The 19785-nt window shown below is 39.4% G+C and overlaps 1 protein-coding gene across 2 annotated transcripts in view; it reads left to right on the forward strand.

The window, feature by feature from the left end:
- Positions 1-19785, forward strand: part of PPFIA2 (PTPRF interacting protein alpha 2) — a 268242-nt gene that overhangs the window by 223405 nt on the left and 25052 nt on the right. For both annotated transcript variants that reach the window (XM_044455520.1, XM_044455518.1), the window contains exons 17-20: positions 873-902; positions 2546-2676; positions 6081-6235; positions 10194-10287. In XM_044455520.1, coding sequence (XP_044311455.1) covers positions 873-902; positions 2546-2676; positions 6081-6235; positions 10194-10287 — 410 coding nt within the window. The remainder of the gene's footprint in view (positions 1-872; positions 903-2545; positions 2677-6080; positions 6236-10193; positions 10288-19785) is intronic.

Raw genomic sequence — 19785 nt, forward strand, 5'->3', positions numbered from 1 at the left:
AAGGGAAGCCTTGATTTTGAGCTGACTGCAAAGGAAAGAGTTTTAAAAATCTGTTCCTTTGCTCTACTTCAAGTTAGCTCAGTTATCGAAAGAAAATAAAGTTTTAGAAAAATCCCAATATAATGTATAACTCCACCCTCAGAAGTTTGTAGTTCTAATGAAAAGTCCACAAAACTGTGAGAAAGGTCCTTCTAGATCTTTGGTGAGTACTTCATTGTGAAGTGGCACAGAAGATGGTATATTTGTATTTTTAACTATATGGTATAGGAATATAGTTGGCATAATAAAGTCCACAAATAGCTTCTTGTGGTTGTGTACATCAATAGCATTTGTCCTCAAGTCAAACTTATATAAAGTTAAGATAGCCTATGTGGTGTAATGGTTGGAGTGCTGGGCAGAGAAATTTGGGTCTGTATCTTCCCTTCTGCCATGTAATTTACCGGTTTGCTGGAGCTGACACCATCTTTCATCCAAACCTACCTTATAGGGCTGTTGTAATCTCAAATGTATATTATCCTGAGCTTCTTGGAACAATATTGAGAAAGAATATACTTATAGTTGCAATGCATATATATCCCATATTGCACGGCGACATATACAATCCTCGTCTCAATTTTATCCTCACAGCAACCCTATGAGGGAGGTTAGAATGAGAATTAGTGGCTGACCCAACGTCACTCAGTGAGTGAGAACTGCAACCAGGGTGTCTCCAGTCCCAGTCCAACACTCTAACCTGTATGCCACATCAGCTTTCAATAATATATACTAATAGATATATCCATTCCAGTTTTCTGAATATGACATCACTATATTTTCTTCTACCTAAACTGCTCTGAATGTTTGTCTCTTTTTCTTTTGTTTTTTATCTCTAGCCCAGTGATCTCAGGAAGCACCGGAGAAAGGTATACTTTAAAACAAACTTGCCACTGAGAACTCCTCTCTCCATTTCCATTTAAAATTCAAGTTAGTTACTGCAGGGTCTTAAAGATACAGGAATAGGTTTGCCTAAATAATGCTATAAAAGTTCTGCCTTTAAAACCAAACTAAGAATCTCAGCTTTCAGGCCATAATCAGGATAAATCAAGTTTTTTGCTGTCTTTTTCTAGTACAGTTTGATTCATAATGTTGCTTATTAGTGTATTTATAGGAACATACACATTATACTGGTTAAGGAACACATTGACCATTCTTCTAAAATGTAGTAAAACAACCTAACTTCTATAGCAGCACTTTGTACAAGTAATTGCACATTATGAAACCAGCAGAAGTTGGGGTAATGTTACTTTAATTTTTAGAATTTTTCTGTACTTATCCACATCCATACTGGACTGGTGAACAGTATGAGATTAAAACAAATAGAGAACAAAAAAAACCCCAATAAGTTAAAACCATTTAAAAATGAAATAACATTAAGACCACAGCTGGTCATCAAGAAAAGGCTTCCCAATGAGTAGGACTGCCTTTACACTGAACATACACTAAAAGCTGCATAGTGTTGGCACCTGCCTGACCTCCAAATACAGGGAGTTCCATAGACATGGAACTGCCACCCTGCATGGTCTTCTCCTGGTAGACTCCTATTGAGCCATGGCTCCATGTGATCCACCAGGAGAATGTCCTGTGATGGCCTCAGCAACCTGGCAGGTTGGTACAGGAGAAGGTGCTCTCTTTTCTGGATTATTAATGAGGACTCTGGTCATTTTGTGCTAATTCTGGATAAACCTGCTTAAATATGTGTCTGCTTTTGTTCATAGAAATTAATGAAAAAATGACTGGTGCACATCCAGTTGCTTGGGTGATTCAGTATTTGAATCCTATCACTTGGTTTTTGTCACAATATATGTTTATCTGGTTATTTCTGCTGAGCTATTCTGCAATCATATGTGTTGAATATTAAAGTATATTGAGGTAAAATAGCAGGTGCCCCATTCAGAGATCTTGTGCATTAACCTAGTTTTCCAAACATGGAACATGAGAGCACACAGGAGTATGAGCAACATCAGCCAGTCAACTGGCCTTGCATTAGATTCATAATGAACTAGTTATATGATGCCCAAAAGTCAAAGTAGACACATATATATCCCTTCCATGCTGGACTTCGTTTATTGAATGGCAGCTACAGAGGAGATTTTGTACTACAGGGTGGGAGGAAGAGAAGGGATTTAACCCTTTACCCATCATTGTTCCAATTAAAATTGCCTTCCCCATCCTGATTTGCTAATTACTCAATTTTAAGAAAAGTTCACATAGGCCAACTTCATGCTCAGCATCATTATGTCCAGTTTAATCTTCAGGAATTGGAAAATAGGACTAGAATGTCTCACCACAGGACCACAGTGATGTCTGAAGACCCCTTTGCATTTTCTTTCTATTTCTTTCGTGTGCTAGGAATGGAAGGCTATTTTTGTGTAAAAGTTGCATTTGCTTGGAAAACGTGATTAATCTCACCAAACACATTCCTTTGCTGCAAGTTACATTGTTTCTTGTATATAACTTTGAACGTTTATTTCTAAGCTGCATTTTATGAAAATGGTTTTATCTGTAGATTGCAGTAGTTGAAGAAGATGGACATGAAGATAAAGCTACAATAAAATGTGAAACCTCTCCACCGCCAACACCTAGAGCAATTAGAATGACTCATACACTACCTTCTTCATATCATAATGATGCCAGAAGGTAAGAAGCTGTTTCTTTGAGACACTTCTTTCACATGGTGTATTAAATGAACACATCCATATAACTTCCAGATTAACTTCTGCATGAATTCTCATCTATGCTAGTTAAACCTGGTTTTCCTGAAATAGATTCAGACCAATTTTGCTCTGTGAGGTGATTTTATTACTTTTTGGTGGGACCTCGCTCATAAGAACTAGCTTGTCTGAGGGACAAAGTGGATGCAGAGGATAGGAGGAGATACCAGCTAACACAGGGCTTTCGTGAAACAGGTGTTTTGATGGAGCATGCTACTTGTACTAGTTGAGGTAGTTGTCAGCCACCTGCTTGGAGTAGCAGTGATCAGAACTGTGAATTGACATAATAATCTGTTTTGCATATAACTCATGTTTTATTTAACTCAATACTAACCAACAATGTGTTGGACTACCCAGAGTTTGACTGGCAGATGATTGAACAGACCATGGGTTTTTTTCCCCTTAATGCCTGCCTTTTTTGTTTGTTTGTTTCCCTTCTCTATCCACTCTTTCCCTTTATCACACATGTCTTTGCAGAACTATAATATTGGCATGCAGAGTGACTAAGGTTTTTTACCATCTTGCCCACCAGCTCTGTAATCTGGCAAAACCATTCCTAAACAAACTATGGTTCTTAGTTCACACATAAGGACAACCCAAGGGTTAACAATCTAGAGTTCACAAGTCAACAACAACCCATGGGTTCTCTTGCTCACTTACTTGTGATTGAGTTGCAGCTGTAAAGAGCACTTTGACCAATGCATATGATTTAATTATTGTAAGCCGTCCTGATATGCCATGCATAAGGGACAGCATACAAAAGTTTTAAATAAAAAATAAATAAAGATGTCACTCTGGATTCACTCTAATTTCACTTTGTAAAAATTTTAAGACATAGCAGTGACTCACACATTATGTTAAAATGGCACATACATGATAAATTGCTTTAATAATTTACACATTTACACACGAGGAATCTACCCAGGCTGCTCGTTAGAAAGTCAGGAACTAAAGATGAAGGTCAAATACTTTGGCCACCTAATGAGAAGGACGGACTCATTGGAAAAGACCCTGATGCTGGGTATGATTGAAGGCAAAAGGAGAAGGGGATGGCAGAGGTTGAGGTGGCTGGATGGACTCACTGGAGAGGTGGGTGTGGGCTCCAGGGGATGGTGGAGGACAGGAGAACCTGGAGGAATGCTTTCCATGGGGTCACGAAGAGTTGGGCATGACTTTGCAACTGAACAACAACCCATTTCTTAATGGAGATAATAAAATTGCATGCATCCTATACTACAAATCACAATTACAAATGCGTGGTCTAACACCCAGTTTTTACATAAGCTATGAATCCCAGCCAGCCCTCCCATATAATGAAAAAGTAGCCCTCTGCGAGTAAGCATCTCTTTAATAGGAACCAATTTGTACATGCTCAGGTGTGAATTAAGTTATGCAACATTAAATTGGCTACAGAAGTGATAAACTAAGTGTGGTTCAGTTATGGAGTTTAGTAATACAGCTAATGCTAAATACAGCTGGTAGGTTTTAACACTTGGATCATGGTCCAAGGGCTGATCATGGTCCAAGGAAGACATTTGAAGCGCTGATATTTTTACTAGCACTAGCAGTCTTTTAAAGCCCCGTATTCTGAATTTTTGATCCTCCTATTTATGGTTCTTTTCCAGCATCATTCAAAATATGCAAAGTAGGCATGTACTAAGGCTTGATTTCTTACGCAGTATGTCCTTCATAATAACTTCCATGTAAGACATAGATGCTGCTTCTGAGTAGCTTATTACATTTGCAGATAGCACACGGTTTCCTGCTGGGAATCAGCTTCACCGTGGTGCATAAATGGCAAATATTCTCTTTACCTGGAAATGCTATGTATATATTTATATGCATAGCATTTATATCCCTCCCCCTCATATAATTCATTCAGACAACACAATAAATAAAGCATACATTTTAAAAATAGAGACATCAAGCAACCATCACTCAAAAGCCTACTGAAAGAAAAGCCAAAAAGTAAATAAAGGTGAACGAAGGGCAAATTCCAGAACTGGTTGGTACTGCTGAGAAGGCGCTCTACTGAGTTATACATAACATTTAACTTTTGTCAGTGATGGTGTCTGCTGAAGGACCTCCCCAGCTGACCTCACAGCCCAGGGAGGATTATATGTCGAAAGTCATTGTTTGAAGAAATGCTCTCTACATAGAACTGCAAGGCATTTATTTTAAAAAAATAGTAAAGACTTTTTAAATTGCAAAGCAAAAATGCTTTAGTCAGAATCACAGATTCACAGAATAGATGGGTCAGAAGGGGCAAGAAGGCCACCGAGTCCAACCCCCTGCTAATGCAGGACTCCAGTTACACCATCTCACTCAGATAACTGTCCAATCACTTCTTGAAAGTGTGGAAGAGTGCACAACCTCTCACTGTTCTTCTCTTATTGACACCAAAGAAAAAATGATTTATGATGAGGTTTAGAAAGACAGACAATTGACAGGGAGATTCTCTTATTGGGATCAGAAGCCAGAAGAAAATTTGCTGACTAGATGTAAGCAAAGGTAGTAAGTTTCTCTGTTTTATCTCTGCTTCAGAATGCAGTGAAGAGATGAAAACATAATAGTTTGAAGGCTAGAGAAACTGCTTATCCCGTTTCTGTTGAGCTAGACTTTTGGTATCACCGATGAGCACAGCAGTCACCATACAGACGCCAGCATTTCCACGTTGGGAAGTTCCAGGCAAGCACCTGGAGGTAGCGTTTCTGTATTAGAGCTGCTTCCAGCAGTAGGAACAAAGGCAGTAGAGGAGCACTGAGGCTTTCCCAGAGGCTGTTCTACCACCAGCATCCTGGCTGTTGGGGAGGAGCAGCTTTTGAGAACACTGAGGGGCTTCTACCTGGATTTGCTCAGAAAGGTTATTTTATATCCCAACCTGGTAGGAAAAATAACTTTTCACTGGGTTTTCAACAAGTTCCTGTTCAGGCTAGAGATTTCTCAGGTAAGACAAACTCTCCTTTGTTTTGTGTTAAAACAGTGCTTTGTTACAAATCAAATTAATATGATACCTATCCACAAAGGCTTCTAAAACTTTTTGCAAGAATGATTTTAATGGAGTTTTGATGAATTATGTCTCCTTTCTATCATGTTTTGTTAGATTTGGATCCTCTTGATCAGCATCAGTGAGACATGAAAATTAGCCATTGTGTTGTTCCAAATATTACTGTGATGAAGGAAAGAAGCCCTCAGTAACTTGATTAATGTTTCCAATTATGAAGATAGTCTTATTAGATTCCAGATAATTTGTTTGCACAGCTGCCTACGAGGGGATGGAACCTCATAAGGACAATAATGTATTATCTATCTTTTGTGTGTATTTTGTAGTAGCTTGCCTGCATCCTTGGAGCCAGAAAGCATTGGTTTTGGCAGTGTCAGTAGCAGCCAGGATTCCCTACACAAAGCTCCCAAGAAGAAAGGAATCAAGTCTTCAATAGGACGCTTGTTCGGTAAAAAAGAGAAGGCTCGACTTGGACAGCTCAGTAAGGAATTAGTTGTACCAGGCTCAGGTCACTGTTCTTCAGTCCCTTTTCTTTTCTTTTTTCATTTTTTGATACTTTTTTTTTCTTTTTTTTGGTTGATGGTTTGGTTTCTTTTTTGGTTTGGTTTTGCTTTTCCAAACACAATTTCTTTCTTGTGATGGATCTTTTCCACATAATTTTCTTATAACTACTATTGACTTTCACAGTATTGATTTTGTGTTCCTAAATAAACAAGGGGGATAGACCAAGATGCCTTTACTTCTCTCTGCTACCTTTTATGAAATCAGTCAGGTGAAACTTTGCCAAGGCATAACATTACACACTGATGAGCAAGCATCTCAATCTGTCAACTGGATGAATGGACCGCATACCACAACCAATGTTACCTTGATTTTATATAACTTTTAACCTGATAGAGACCTGGGTAGCAAGAACTTAGGGAAAGCATTGGTTCACACCATTTTCTTACTATTATGAGTTCACATCACACTTAAGTCTCTCTCTTAATTGGCAAGAACCCCTGCTGCTACGTTGTGCCATCCTTTTGTTTTCGGTTTTGGTTTTCAGGAGGTTTTTTTGGTATAAAAATAATAGAATCATGTGGCCCCTTAAAGAGAAACAAATGTATTCTTGCATAAGCACTTTCCATTTCCATTACACTTTCCATTTCGTCAGATGCCTTGTGTTAAGCTGTACTACGTACAGTAAGACTTTAATGTCCTCTGTATTGATCTTTTAGTTGAATACTATAAGTTTCTCTCACAAAAGTTCACATATATTCTTGAGGAACTTCAAAAAAGAGGCCAAGAGTGGGGAAATTACTTTCAAGAGACAGATTATTAAGAACATATTTAACTGTTTCAACAGTCTGCCACAATGCTTGGCTGTTGTTTAGAAAAACATCTGAGATGTCATTGATGGCCAGAACACACAGTGGTTTGATACTATGGATCCTATTAGATTATGATGTTCATCTATGATATCATATTTCAGTTCACCCTCAATGTCTTCCTATCACCTGTTCACATTATTCAGTTGTCACATTTTCTGTACCTTAGCATTTTGTTCAAAACAAAGCTAAATGCTTGTACTTCTCTCTTTCTTCATGACAGGAGTAACAAGGACACCATATTAGACCCTAATATTTAGGAAACTGTGTCTTTATTTAGATAACAGCCTCTCTTTTGCAAAGACATAGATAACAAACACTTACAATATGAACCCACATAAAATCCACATTTTGAACGTAGTGTGGATTCTGTTTAAACCAGTGGAATATTCAGAAATAATGTGCCATATTATTAGAAAAAATAAGTGCAGTCAGGTACCATTGCTAATTTTTAGCCCATATTAATTCATTTTCCTGCTGAAATATTATCTTTTAAGTCTTACTTTAGAATTTCCATTGTTCTGCTAGAGAGAAAAAAATCTCTTTTCAAAAGATGTAGATTCAATATATTTCAAAGTCATTTTAATGATGCGTCCCTAAGTTAGATATTCCCATCTGCACATACTGAAAGCTTAATATCTTTACCATGGGTTTTTCATTATCAATTACATCCATAATACCATTTTAGTGCTATTGGCCCATTAAGCACAATCATATCTGATTTTTAGTAATTTGAAGGCCCAGAGATTAAAATACAATAAACACATTCATATTTGTTATATTTTTAGGGTGCATGATGGTGATTTCCATCTGTGAAGAGTATCTTAAGAGCAATTGTAGTTGCCCAGTGGCTTACATTTTCATTCACTCTTTTACAGTAACTCATTAAAACATAATAGCTGGATAAAATCAATGTGTAGTTCTGAACACATACTTAGAATAAATTATCACCAAATTTTAGTAGTAATAAGGAATACAGTGTACCTTAGTTTAGCCAAAGGTATATTTTCAGAGGAGAAATGAAGTATTATCAAAGTATTACATTTTTATTAAAAGATAGGGCAGCTAATAGGGCTGTAGAAATATGCAATTTTAATGTTCTTATTTTTTGTGTATTCAGGGTGCAACCTTATGGGGATGTCTGTAAATTCCCATACTCAAAAATTTATGGCCATCCTGTGCAGGCGGACCTCTCTGGGGAGCGCATTCCATAGGTTGGGCGCCACCGCAGAGAAAGCCCTCCTCCGGGTACTTACCCTCCTAATTTCCTTCACGGAAGGTTCCTGGAGAAGGGCCTCTCCCACTGATCTCAGGGGGCAGGCGGGCATATATGGATGTAAGCGCTCCTTCAGGTAGCCAGGACCCAAGCCGTTTAGGGCTTTATAGGTATTTTCCCTATTTGCTTCATCTGTACTGTCCTTTCTTTCAAGCAGTGTATCCTATTGGCTAATGTGGATGTGAGCATGAACAGGAGTTCTGAGTGGAGATGGAGAAGGCAGGTGTAGATTACAAGTGTCACCTGTCAGTTACATCAGATCATGGTGTTCTTCTTAATTTAAAATAGCACCATGGTACATGATAACATATTTCCCATATTCAGACTCACCATTGCTTCAATAAGCTCTTTTGCTTTAGCAGCACTGCTATCCTAATTGTACATGTTCAGGTGATGGTGAATTAAACATGATGATATTAGCCATACACAACTTGGGCTTGGGCCATGATGTGCCGTAGCCCACAAGGTGTTGATCTAATATGTACTCCCTTCATGTGCCAGTGCAAACAGTTCATATTGCTGGTGAGAGTGGGGGAGAAGGGGAGAGAGAGAGAGAGAACATACTTTTTGCACAGAATTAAAGATATTTTCAAAGAGTGATACAGACAATTATCTCACTTTTGCTTCTCATACACAGGCTTTTCAGTCCTTTGTATTATTTCAAAAAACCTGAAATGCCAGTATCATCAAAGGTGCCCTGGGCAAAAGAAATATCATGGGGAGCTCTGCCTCTCCAAAACTACTTTCAGCTTTCCCGAAAACTATTCGGTTGTTATCCAAAAGTAATATGGACAGAAGGTCATTGCCCAAAAGGCCTTTCCTGCTATTTTCATGCTGTTGTAATTCCTAGCACACTACCCCCACACCCCACTCCCCTCAAAAAATCGTGGAAAGGCTTGGGATGTGATGCAAAGAACTGCTATGGAAAGGGGGAATCTGAGAGTATTTGGCTGGGCCAGTTCCACTTCTGTAAGAAATTCCTTTCTACCATGGCAGTCCTCATGCCAGGTCTCCCCAGTGAGTACCACAGGCCCCAGCAGCATGTTTGGGAAGGCAGAGGAAGCTGCATAGGAAGGAAGGGGTGGGAAATGCCTCTTGTATGAATGGCATTCTGGACACCTAACTTTTCAATGCAACCCATTGGAGGCTGCTCTGGGAATAGACCTAACCAACTTCACACTTCCTCCAAAGCCCCAGGAAATGTAACTTTCCTATGCCAAAAAACTCAGTATTTATCATATAGTTGATATCCAGCCTTCAGAATAAAATATTACTTCCTTCATATATACTGAACGAGCCAGAGACTTTCCAATATCCTTATCAGAGCAAAGACACTTTCTTCCTGAAAGCACTTCCTTCTGTGTGGTGTTGCAAACTACCAATTACTTGCAACTTCGAAAACACCATGGGAGCTCCATTTTAAAGTGCCATTTTTCTGGAGGAGGAGTTGTTCTGTTCCTCAATAACTGAAAGCTGTACCTGGTACAGGAAAGTGATACCAGATAAAATCTTCAGTTCGGTACTGTAAGAATTTGTTGAAGTGCAACTGCAAACTTTGACATCTTTGTAAGGCCTTCCAATCATCCGACAAAGGATTTGCTTGCAAAAAGTCCTCTCCATCCCAATGTAGAGTACATCAAAGAAATGAATTTCAAGATTTATATGTTTCTGGTTTTGTGTATGTACACATGTATTTCAGAATGCAGACTTAAAATTTTACAAGCAATATGCTAAGCTAATAGAGCACTTGACAAAAAGGACAAGGGAGAAAATCTCTTTGCTTTTTTACACAGGAGGTTACATGGAAACAGAAGCTGCAGCACAAGAATCTCTGGGATTAAGCAAACTTGGAACACAGGCAGAGAAAGACCGAAGACTAAAGAAAAAGTAGGTTGCTTACTTTTGCTCTTCACATGTCATACGTTGTTAGTATGCTCCTTTGATCCTGAATTCATGCTCAGCCTGGCTTTCATCTGCTTGATACGAGCTAGGAGTTATATGTTTTTCTATATGGCTAGATAAATATATTTAACTTAGCAGAATTCTTGATCTATTTTTCAAAGATATCATTTATTATAATTGGTAAATTGCACACATTTTGAATAAAAAGGCAAATGTATATTTGCTTAATTAATAGAGAATGGTTTTCCTAGTGCATTGCTTGCTGAATTGTAAAAAAAAACCTAAATCTATTTGAAGGATCATTTCCATCTACTTGTAAGTAGTGCATAAAACAAGAGGAGGAAAAGGAGGGAGGGCTGTCTGCATTTATCTATTAGCAGCCTATTTGATATGCAGATGTTTTAGTTGGCACTGGCAATTCTGTATTCTCTTCAATCTGCTATAAGAGTGACAAACCAGAGTGTTGTCTATCTGAATTATAGGGATAATTATTTGCTTCTTTCCTTTGCAATTACTAATAAACCTAATTCAGCAGCTGCTATGACTCAGGATGTGCAGAAGGGGGAAGGTATAGTAAAATATAATCATTTCTCCTTCTCAATACTTTTCATGCTCCATAGAAAAAAGAGATACTCTTTAAAAATACAGAGAAGGTTTCTTTTAACAATGAAGGCTATTCATATTTATTCATGTTTCAAAATACTAATTTTGTTTCCATTGCTGCTTTTGAAATTTTCCTCCACATCCTCTGATGCACTTACTTCCACTGCTTGGTGCTAACTGTATCAGGAATCTTTGGTATTGTGTGCTACCCTCAGGTGTGTCCCACCATTTGCCCTTGTTTATCTGTAGTGTGCACATGAGCTATGTGTTCTATATCATGTGTGGCTGTGAGAAAAATGTATTTCCACCATTCACTGTTCATTGTTCAACCTGATAGTTGAGCTTGTAAAAATCATGATATAACAATCTGAGACTGAATTCCACAAACCGGATTTTATTTCACTCTGTTTTCTAAAATGTGTAACTGGTTTTCAAGTTCAGCCATGACTGTGCAGAACAACAGAGAGGAAAAGAGCAACATTGCATCATGGTGCCAAGAGAGCTGTGACATTTAGGAAGATTCAACAGGAAAATACGGCTGTATTTTTCTGATCACTATGTGTTTCTTAATATGTATCCAGCATTAACAAAGTGACATTTCATATAATAAAAGGTATATTTCAACCTGGAATTTAGTTGGATATATAGGGTTTATCTATCACTAAATAAGCAGTCCATTATGAAGTATAACATGAAATGCTTGCTATTGATGAGAGGACTACCATCTGAATGTGAAATAGTTTATTTTATCTCTGCACTCCAATCCAAAACTTGTATAGTGACATAATGCAATAGCAAAACTTGTGTGATGCTGTTAGAATATCTGGATGGTCACAGAACAGGAACCAATCACTGTGCTCTGTATTATGCATAAGCAACAGAAGTAAGCATTGCTTCGTGATGGAGACATAAATCTATCGAACTTTATTTTGATATTACTGTTTTTGCAACTGTCTTTAAAAAAGGAAGAGACGCTGAATGTGTGAAGTGGAAAGATTCTGTGACAATGGGAAAGATTTTGCCCAAACTTTTCTTCTTTAGTCTCTCATTATGGTAGTTGGAAATGTGAAACAGGCAGTTTAACCCCCAAATACTGGGTTGTAGAAAGGCTGTCAGGGAAATACAACATATGCATCCCAGTCTAGAGGATCCAGTCAGCTCTGGGACATAGGCAGCAGGCATCTACAATTGGAGCACCAGAACTAGAGGTGATGGAGGTCTTGATGAGATGCAATAGGTAGGACCAGAGGCAAAGACAAAGCCAGGTACAAGTAAGGGTCAGATACTGGCAAGGCATGGCGAGGCCAGAGGGAAAGGCAAGGTTGGGAATAGGAACAGATTCCTCACAACAGTGTGGTAGGACCAGGGGCAGAGTCAGGAACAGGCAGGAGTCAATGCACAGAGAAAGACATTGCAAGACCAGCATCAGAAGCTAGATCAGGAAAAATAAGCAGCCACCATGAAGACTTGCACGGTTGCCACAAAACTAAGCAGGGCTGAGCAGCCTGTTACAGCCCCTCCTGTGCCTTCCAGCTTGTTTTCGTGATTGCCATGGCCCTGATCCCTGCAAGGACCTACAGGCCTGATACCAGTCCTGTGAGCCCTTGCTGGGAGAACAAGGCTTCCTGCTCTTCCTAGCCATCAAGGAGACCTGTGCTTCTCAGCAGGTCCTGACAGCAGTAGTGATACTTGGAACATGGGCAGGTTCTTTCAGTTTCCTTTACACTGCTGATAAAGTTTTTTCATAAAATCCATAGGGTTTAACCATGGCATCACCAATCATTTTTATACAATCCTTGTTGTTAGGTAAATCAGTTTAAAATATTGTTGGTTTTGTTCAGAAGAAAGATGTGATGATTTATATAACAAGCTGTTGCTAGAGACTTCTGTGTTGCCTTCTGTACTTCATATTTGTCTCCCTGCTGAATTATTTTGGTTTCTTTTCTGATTTCACCTTCAACTGTGTGACATGGCTTCTGATTAGCCCTTAGAATGGGATGGACAATTTCTCACCAGCCAGATGTTTTGGTCTACAATTCCCATCAGCCCCTCCCAGCATAATGGCAAGGGAGGATGGGAAGGGTCAGCCAAAACATCCTAAATAATACCAGGTTTTCAACCCTGCCTTAGAATATGGTAACAGGGCAAGCAACTGTAGAGAATACTTTTTCTCTAACAGCCCAGTGCATATTGATACATGGATATCTAATGATAACTTAGCACTTACATCTATATATCAGCTTTATAATTACATTTTTAATCGCTGGTTGTCAAACAGGGAATTCCTGGGAAAAATCCATATGCAAACCCAAAAACCATTGTCCTTATATAATGTATTATTGTGCATCTTTTGCCAGAGGTACTATGAGAAAACAGTTATTATAATCCCCTGACATTCTTGCAGTTTTCAGTGGTCCCCTCCACACGTGGTGCCTGCAGCCTCACTTAGGACCATCTTCTGCAAAATTCTCTGACATAGCTATGGGCTGAGTGTGAAAGAAGAAGCCACATGGATGCCAGGGCTGATCTTGTTACTGTTTCCCATTGAATTGCCCTTGACCGTATGACTGATATTTCTGATTTATTTCTATTATTCTATTGATGTATTATAATGTTAATAATTTTATCTGTTTTTAATGAAATAATTCCCAAACATTTTAGGGAATGGTCTGATCCAGCATGGCTCTTCTTATGTACTTAACTCTTTCTTGTGTAGATTGGAAGGCCTTCAAGATTCCATCCTCTTCACAGCTGAATTGGAAAGTAACATGGTGATTACCCACCTCCAAGTCACACCTGGGTCGCAAAAAGTGCAAAAAGGAACATGTCAAAGGGTGCGGAGGAGAAAAAGATGGGTCTGAGGGCTCATGCTGATTTCTACCAGTGTCCCATCCGCCTTTCCCTCCCATCCTTGGTCTTTTACCTAGACTGAAGGTGGCCATCAAGATAAATGCAGGGCAAGAGGTGCTCTGATGATTTACAGCCATTTAGTTAATAAACTGGGAACTTGGCCAGCTACTTCACAGTATAGATAAGCCTTGCAGTAAACAGTCAGTGAAGGCTGTCTTGGCATTACTGGTATAAAGTGTTCCAGTGAGATTGCACAGGATGTTCAGAGTCTGTTGCAGACTAAGTCTGTAGGAGGATTAATACAGCAGGGCAACTGTGACCTGATAGGTGTAACTTAAACATGGTGGGATGACTCCCATGCCTGAAATTCAGCAACTTATTTAACAGAACTTATTCAACAACACAAGGAACAGAATGAGGGGAGGAGTCACAGTATATGTTAAAGATACATATCTCTGCAGAGTAATAGAAGCGGATGAGCGAAGTAGCCCCACTGAAGGCAACCGGATTAAAATGAATAGAACGAAAAATAACAGAAACTAAGTGGTCAGAATCTATTACCTCCCATCCAATCAAGGAGAAGACAAAGATGAAACTAAGTAAAGTAAATGGACAGTGTTGATGCCACCAATTACCTAAGACTGAAACCAGTGGCCTTATTGGACTCTTCCAAGTCTACTATTTCATGATTATATAATTCCCGGTCAGTCTGAGAATCAAGAGAGGTTCTCTGTTCAGGTTTGTTCCACAGTAATTCACCAGAGTCTAGTCAAAACAAGAGGGCAAATAGTCAGGAACAAGGTCTAGGGCACCAGAGCAAAGTTGGACATTTTTCCCAACAGGTTTACTGGCAGTATTAGTCAGCCTTTTATCCAAGAACTCAGTGAAAATGGCCATGCTCTGCTCCCAGTGCCCACAAACACAAAGGCCTGGTGTACAACCTGGCACTCTGCTGGAGAGTGAAAATCTGTATGCTTTAAAAAAAAAAAGTGGCATTCATGAGGGCTGGGAGGTCTTCCTATCTCTGGCTCAGATTCTGAGTCTTCCAGGGGAGAGAGAAGACTCCCCCCAGCCATTCACCCTTTGGGGGCTCAACCTCCTTAACCATTTCCAATGTGTTTTCCTCTTGTATTGCTATCTCTGCTGTCTCCTCAGACAGCAGGGCATCCCCATAACCAGGTGACATAAGCTCTTCCTCAAATGAGGACTCCCCAGGCAGAAACATGAAGGTGCTGCAGTGGTGGAGATCATCACCACTACATCTCATTCCTACCATTGGATGCTCATAAGCTCCAGTTTTAGAGGCTTATGTGCATCTGCCACAGGAGCATTGGATTGTGCCAGTCTACTTAAGACTGTGTCTTGAAGACTCCTTTGGTTGATGGACCAGAGCATTAGTTATTTAGAATATTTAGTTCTTAATCTAAGATTTAGATATTACTTGTTTAGAAGATGGGATGTGTGAAGCAGTGATATCGAATCTCATTGCTTTTGTGGGAGTTTTATAACTGAATAATATGATTGTGTGTGCTCACTGTAAAGCATAGAGTGCAAATAATATATATTAACTCAGAAAAATATGGACGCATATGAAATATGGACGCATTTAAAATTTCAAGGGCTTTGTGGTTTATAAATCAAATCAGTTTATAGTTCTTTTTATATATCTTATTAGATCCATGCTAAATTGCTGAGTTTTTAGGGTGTGATTTTGAAAAATGCAATTAGAATTAAAATAAGGATTTTTATATGCCATCATTTAATCGTTCTAACACTTTCAAGTATGGATTTTCAGTGTATTTTACAAATTTAAGATGGAAGCTTAATTATGATTTTATCATGTAAAATATGCTGTTAAATTCCTACAAACAAACTGCATGATTCATTTGGGTGATCATATAATTTAGATGAGTATGTAGCTGTGATTTTCAAAAGCTATAATTCATAGCTGGGAGCATCTTCAGTAGTAGTCTGGTTTTGGAAAGTTTAATGTTAGGATGGGATATCATTGGCCCAGTTTCTCCTTATCCAGAACCATACATCTTTTTTCCCCAAGAAAATTCCACATTCCTCTGCTTTTTTTCTCCCATATCACTTGCACAACAAACTATAGAAACAGACAAGGAAAACAAGAAGTATGACAATCAGCTGCCAGTCCTAATATTCCATGGAAGTATTAAATATTTGTGCCGTTCAGTTGTGTTAACTTTGTGGGTCTTAGGCTCTGGGAAGTCACAAGCTTTCATTACTTCACGTCATTTTTATACCGCTCGATATTGCAAGATCTCGGGATGGTTCACATCAATTAAATGGAAATGAAACTGCCTGAACTTCCATACTTGTGCCACAACCCACATGTGTTGGCTGAATTTATTCAGAGAGCCAAGGGCCACCTAAAATTTGGAATTGGGATGAATGCTTCACCAAGTATGATGACTTTATCAGGTCACTTAAAAAACTTTGAACACCTGTAGGTATATGATGTGACCAAGGGTTAAAAGAAGTCTGATTTTTCATTTGTTTCTTCAGCAATTCCTATGGATAAAGCATCCCACAAATTAGCAGCACCATTCATATAAAGAAAGCACGAATCCTTTTCTTAGTGTCACTAGAAAAATTTAGCACACTGGCATGGAGCAAATTCCTTCTGCTGAAAATGTATCAATAACTCTGGCAAGGATGGCCTCATATCTAAGCTAATAATACCTATGTGTCACTGCAGTGCAATTACTTGAGAGAATATAGATAGCCATTGCACTTCCCTTGCTTTTGCACAGTATGAAATTTGATGTTAATGCACAAACTCCACCTAATTCATTAGCATTGTTTTCAAATGGTATACCAAACTTCCTGCAAATCAATCATGCCACGCTCCTGGGTACAGAATCTCACTACATGGGAGAGATTAACTGTTTCCTAAGGTGCATTTTTGCCACATCAAGGATTATCAGTGAGCTAATGGGGAGAGTTATGACAGCCATCATTCAGGTACATGTTGGAAAGGGAGCAACTAGGGAAAGGTCCTTTGGGAAACCAGTAATTGAACAAAGCACCTTTTTTAGGCTGCAGAAGGATGTATGCCAACCCATGGGAAATCTACCCCTTTTCATAGGGTGCTAAAATGTGGCAGCAGCAACAAAGTAAATTACAATAATCTTCCATCTAGTCTGCAGAATCTTTTCCTTCATAAGACAGGGTTCTGAATGCTTTATACAGTCTGGTGTATAATTGCTTTGTTGTAAGATTACTGGGAATGGCAGGCTTCCTACAAGCCTCTCATCTATAATCTTCCATGGGGAAGGTCATGGTGGATGTTCTACTTCTAATGTGCATGATTGTAGATTTACAAGACTTGGGGCAGAAGAGACTTGAGGCATCAGAATGCAATGAGTTACAGCTTACATGCTGTTTCCCTTCCCTGGCTCTCACGTATCTAGTAGTGCATTCACTTACATTTCCTGCCTGTGATTCTACTGTTCAATGCCGGGTTGAACTTCAATAAGATTACCCATATTCACAATTGCAGATGAAAATGCTAATCTGGGAAGAATCCACACTGCAGCTGGGAATCTGAGGGATTCCAGGGGCTTGGCTCTCTGGATTCCACTCTGCTTTGCTGCAGCCCTGAGCCCAAGTTCCTGGTAAGTGCACACAGCCTTCATGGAGCACTCACCAGGAGTGGAGCCACACACGATCACTTCCCAAACATTGTCCCTCTTCCATGCAATGCCCAGAAGCCATTTGTGCTCCTGTACCAGATGCTGCTCGGGCAACAGTTGCACAGGGTTCCATTCTTGGCTGACTCCACTCAGCCACTCAGCAGTGTCCCCCTTCCATGCCGCATGCAGCAGTGCATCTAACGTGGAAGACGGTTGCCTGTTGCACAACCTTTGTTCCACAGTCATTCTCAGACTTCCTCTCAGCTGGGCTCACTGTCAAGACTGGGCCAGACACGACAGGAAGTCCACAAATACCGGAGGGACAGCTTCTGGTGAGCTTTGCGCCACTGTGATCAGTGAGTGAGCTGGGTGGGCTGACCTAGCTCAGCTTTGCCCACGTGGGTACTTGCTGCAGCTCCAAAATAGGCTGGAGGGCCAAGGAGGAGAGCATTGCTTGGCTTACAGAACCAAGAAGCCACTCTACCTTGAAGTGGGCCTGGAGGAATTGTACCTGGTGTTGGGCCAGATTGCCTGTGTAATGCCCACTCTTCAGCCAAGCAGCCTCTCTGACTAAGTTGATTGGGGACCATGGTGTAAGCAAAGGATTTCAGTGATAAGCACCTACAGACTTATTTTCCTAAATTGGATTGTTCCTTGTTGCGGTGGGGCCTTTTTATTTTAATTTAGTGTTTAATTACAGTGGTTTGGCTTGTTCATTTTTACAAAAGAAGAAAAAGAAAAAAGAAAAAAAAAAGCCCTGTTTGCATTGTCATATAAAAATGTTGCTTTAATGAGCCTAGTCATTAAATACATTTTTAAAAGATCAAAATTAAATTAATTGCATTAAGCTGTGTGTAATTACTAACCACCTACATCTCTCTTACTCTTACTGATGAATTAATCCATTAGCATAGCCACTGAGGGTATATGCTTTTGTTTAGCCCTCAAGAACACTCATTACCTAACAATTCTTGCTTTTTGTCAATTGCATATTACTGGCAAAAGCCTGTTTTGACATGAAATGTGTATTCATTTCTTGTTTGTGTCAGAACTAATTAGAAATCATATGTTACTAGCGCTCTGGCTTGACATATAACCCTGACCAATAAAGTATGTATTGTATGCAGCTGCCATAGCACCCCAGCTCCCCTCCAAAAAGAAAAGGAAAGGAAAAAGGTGAGATCAAATGATCTTGATGAAGCAAGCTCTGTCCCTTTGAGATTGGGTAAATATGTTTGGTTTTACTGCAGCAAATCATGATAGTTCAGGTTTTCACATCTTTGTGACTCAGCTAATAACAAGTATTCAGTGCCTTACAAAAGTTACAAGAAGAAACATACTCTTTAATAAATATTTACCTTTGTGTCTTCTAGAAGCAACATAATCCTTAATCCAGTAAGATAATACTATTTTGCAGAACTACTTCAAATGCCCATTTAGTCCCGCAAATTTTTCCTGGCAGAGTGATCAGCCAGAGAATGTCACAAAGAGGGTATAATGGAGATACATGTCAGATACAGCTCCTCTGTATATGGTGGTTCTGTTGCAAGGTGAATTATCCCTGGTTGCTGCTGCGTGCCATAACTTCTGTCTTTGAGGGGTTATTCTTGCAATAAGATCTCCCTTCACATGCAGCACATCTCTCACTATCTCATGCATTCCCATGGAGAACATAAAATGTGACTCAGGGACAAGCTACATGTATTCATGTGATTTAGCCTTCTGTGACTGATATTTGCAAAATATGAATTAACCTGCATATGCGGGCAGGTGCCCAGTCAGACTGGGACGCATTTGCTTGTGCTCTGGTCCTGATCCAAGAAATTCCCCAAGCCCATCAAACAGCCCAGTGCTTAATATTCACCATCAGAGCCAAGAAATGTGCTTCTGAGGTTTAACTGAGGAAACCTGCACTCGGAAGTCATTTCTGTATACACAGAAGGCCTGCTTAATACATTTTATTTTCCAAAACAGTGGGTTGTATCCCAGTTTGTTCAGTCTTCATGGAAAAGCAGTAGGTATATCAATAAAGACATGATTTGGGATGCAGTAAATGGGGAGATGAACTGTCTCTAAATAAGGAGCCACCTCACTGATGCATATGCAGCTATTATCTTGGCATTTAACATAATGGTTTGGAGAGCCAATGTTGCAAATATTGTTAATGGTAGAGACGGTGACTGTATGTGGTCTTATGTGTTGGCAAAGTCTTGTTCTCTTGTAATTGTAATCCATTTTGTGCATTCTACATTCAGTTCCTTCCATTCAAGATTAAACAGCAATATTTTTAACTGGGAAATACAGTAGCCATTTCTGTTGTTCATTCAATGCTATCTCAAATGCATTAACTTTGTACAGGGCTGTATATTTG

This window comes from Varanus komodoensis, unplaced genomic scaffold, assembly GCF_004798865.1.
Source record: "Varanus komodoensis strain SLA01 unplaced genomic scaffold, ASM479886v1 scaffold8, whole genome shotgun sequence".
Taxonomy (NCBI): Eukaryota; Metazoa; Chordata; class Lepidosauria; order Squamata; family Varanidae; genus Varanus; species Varanus komodoensis.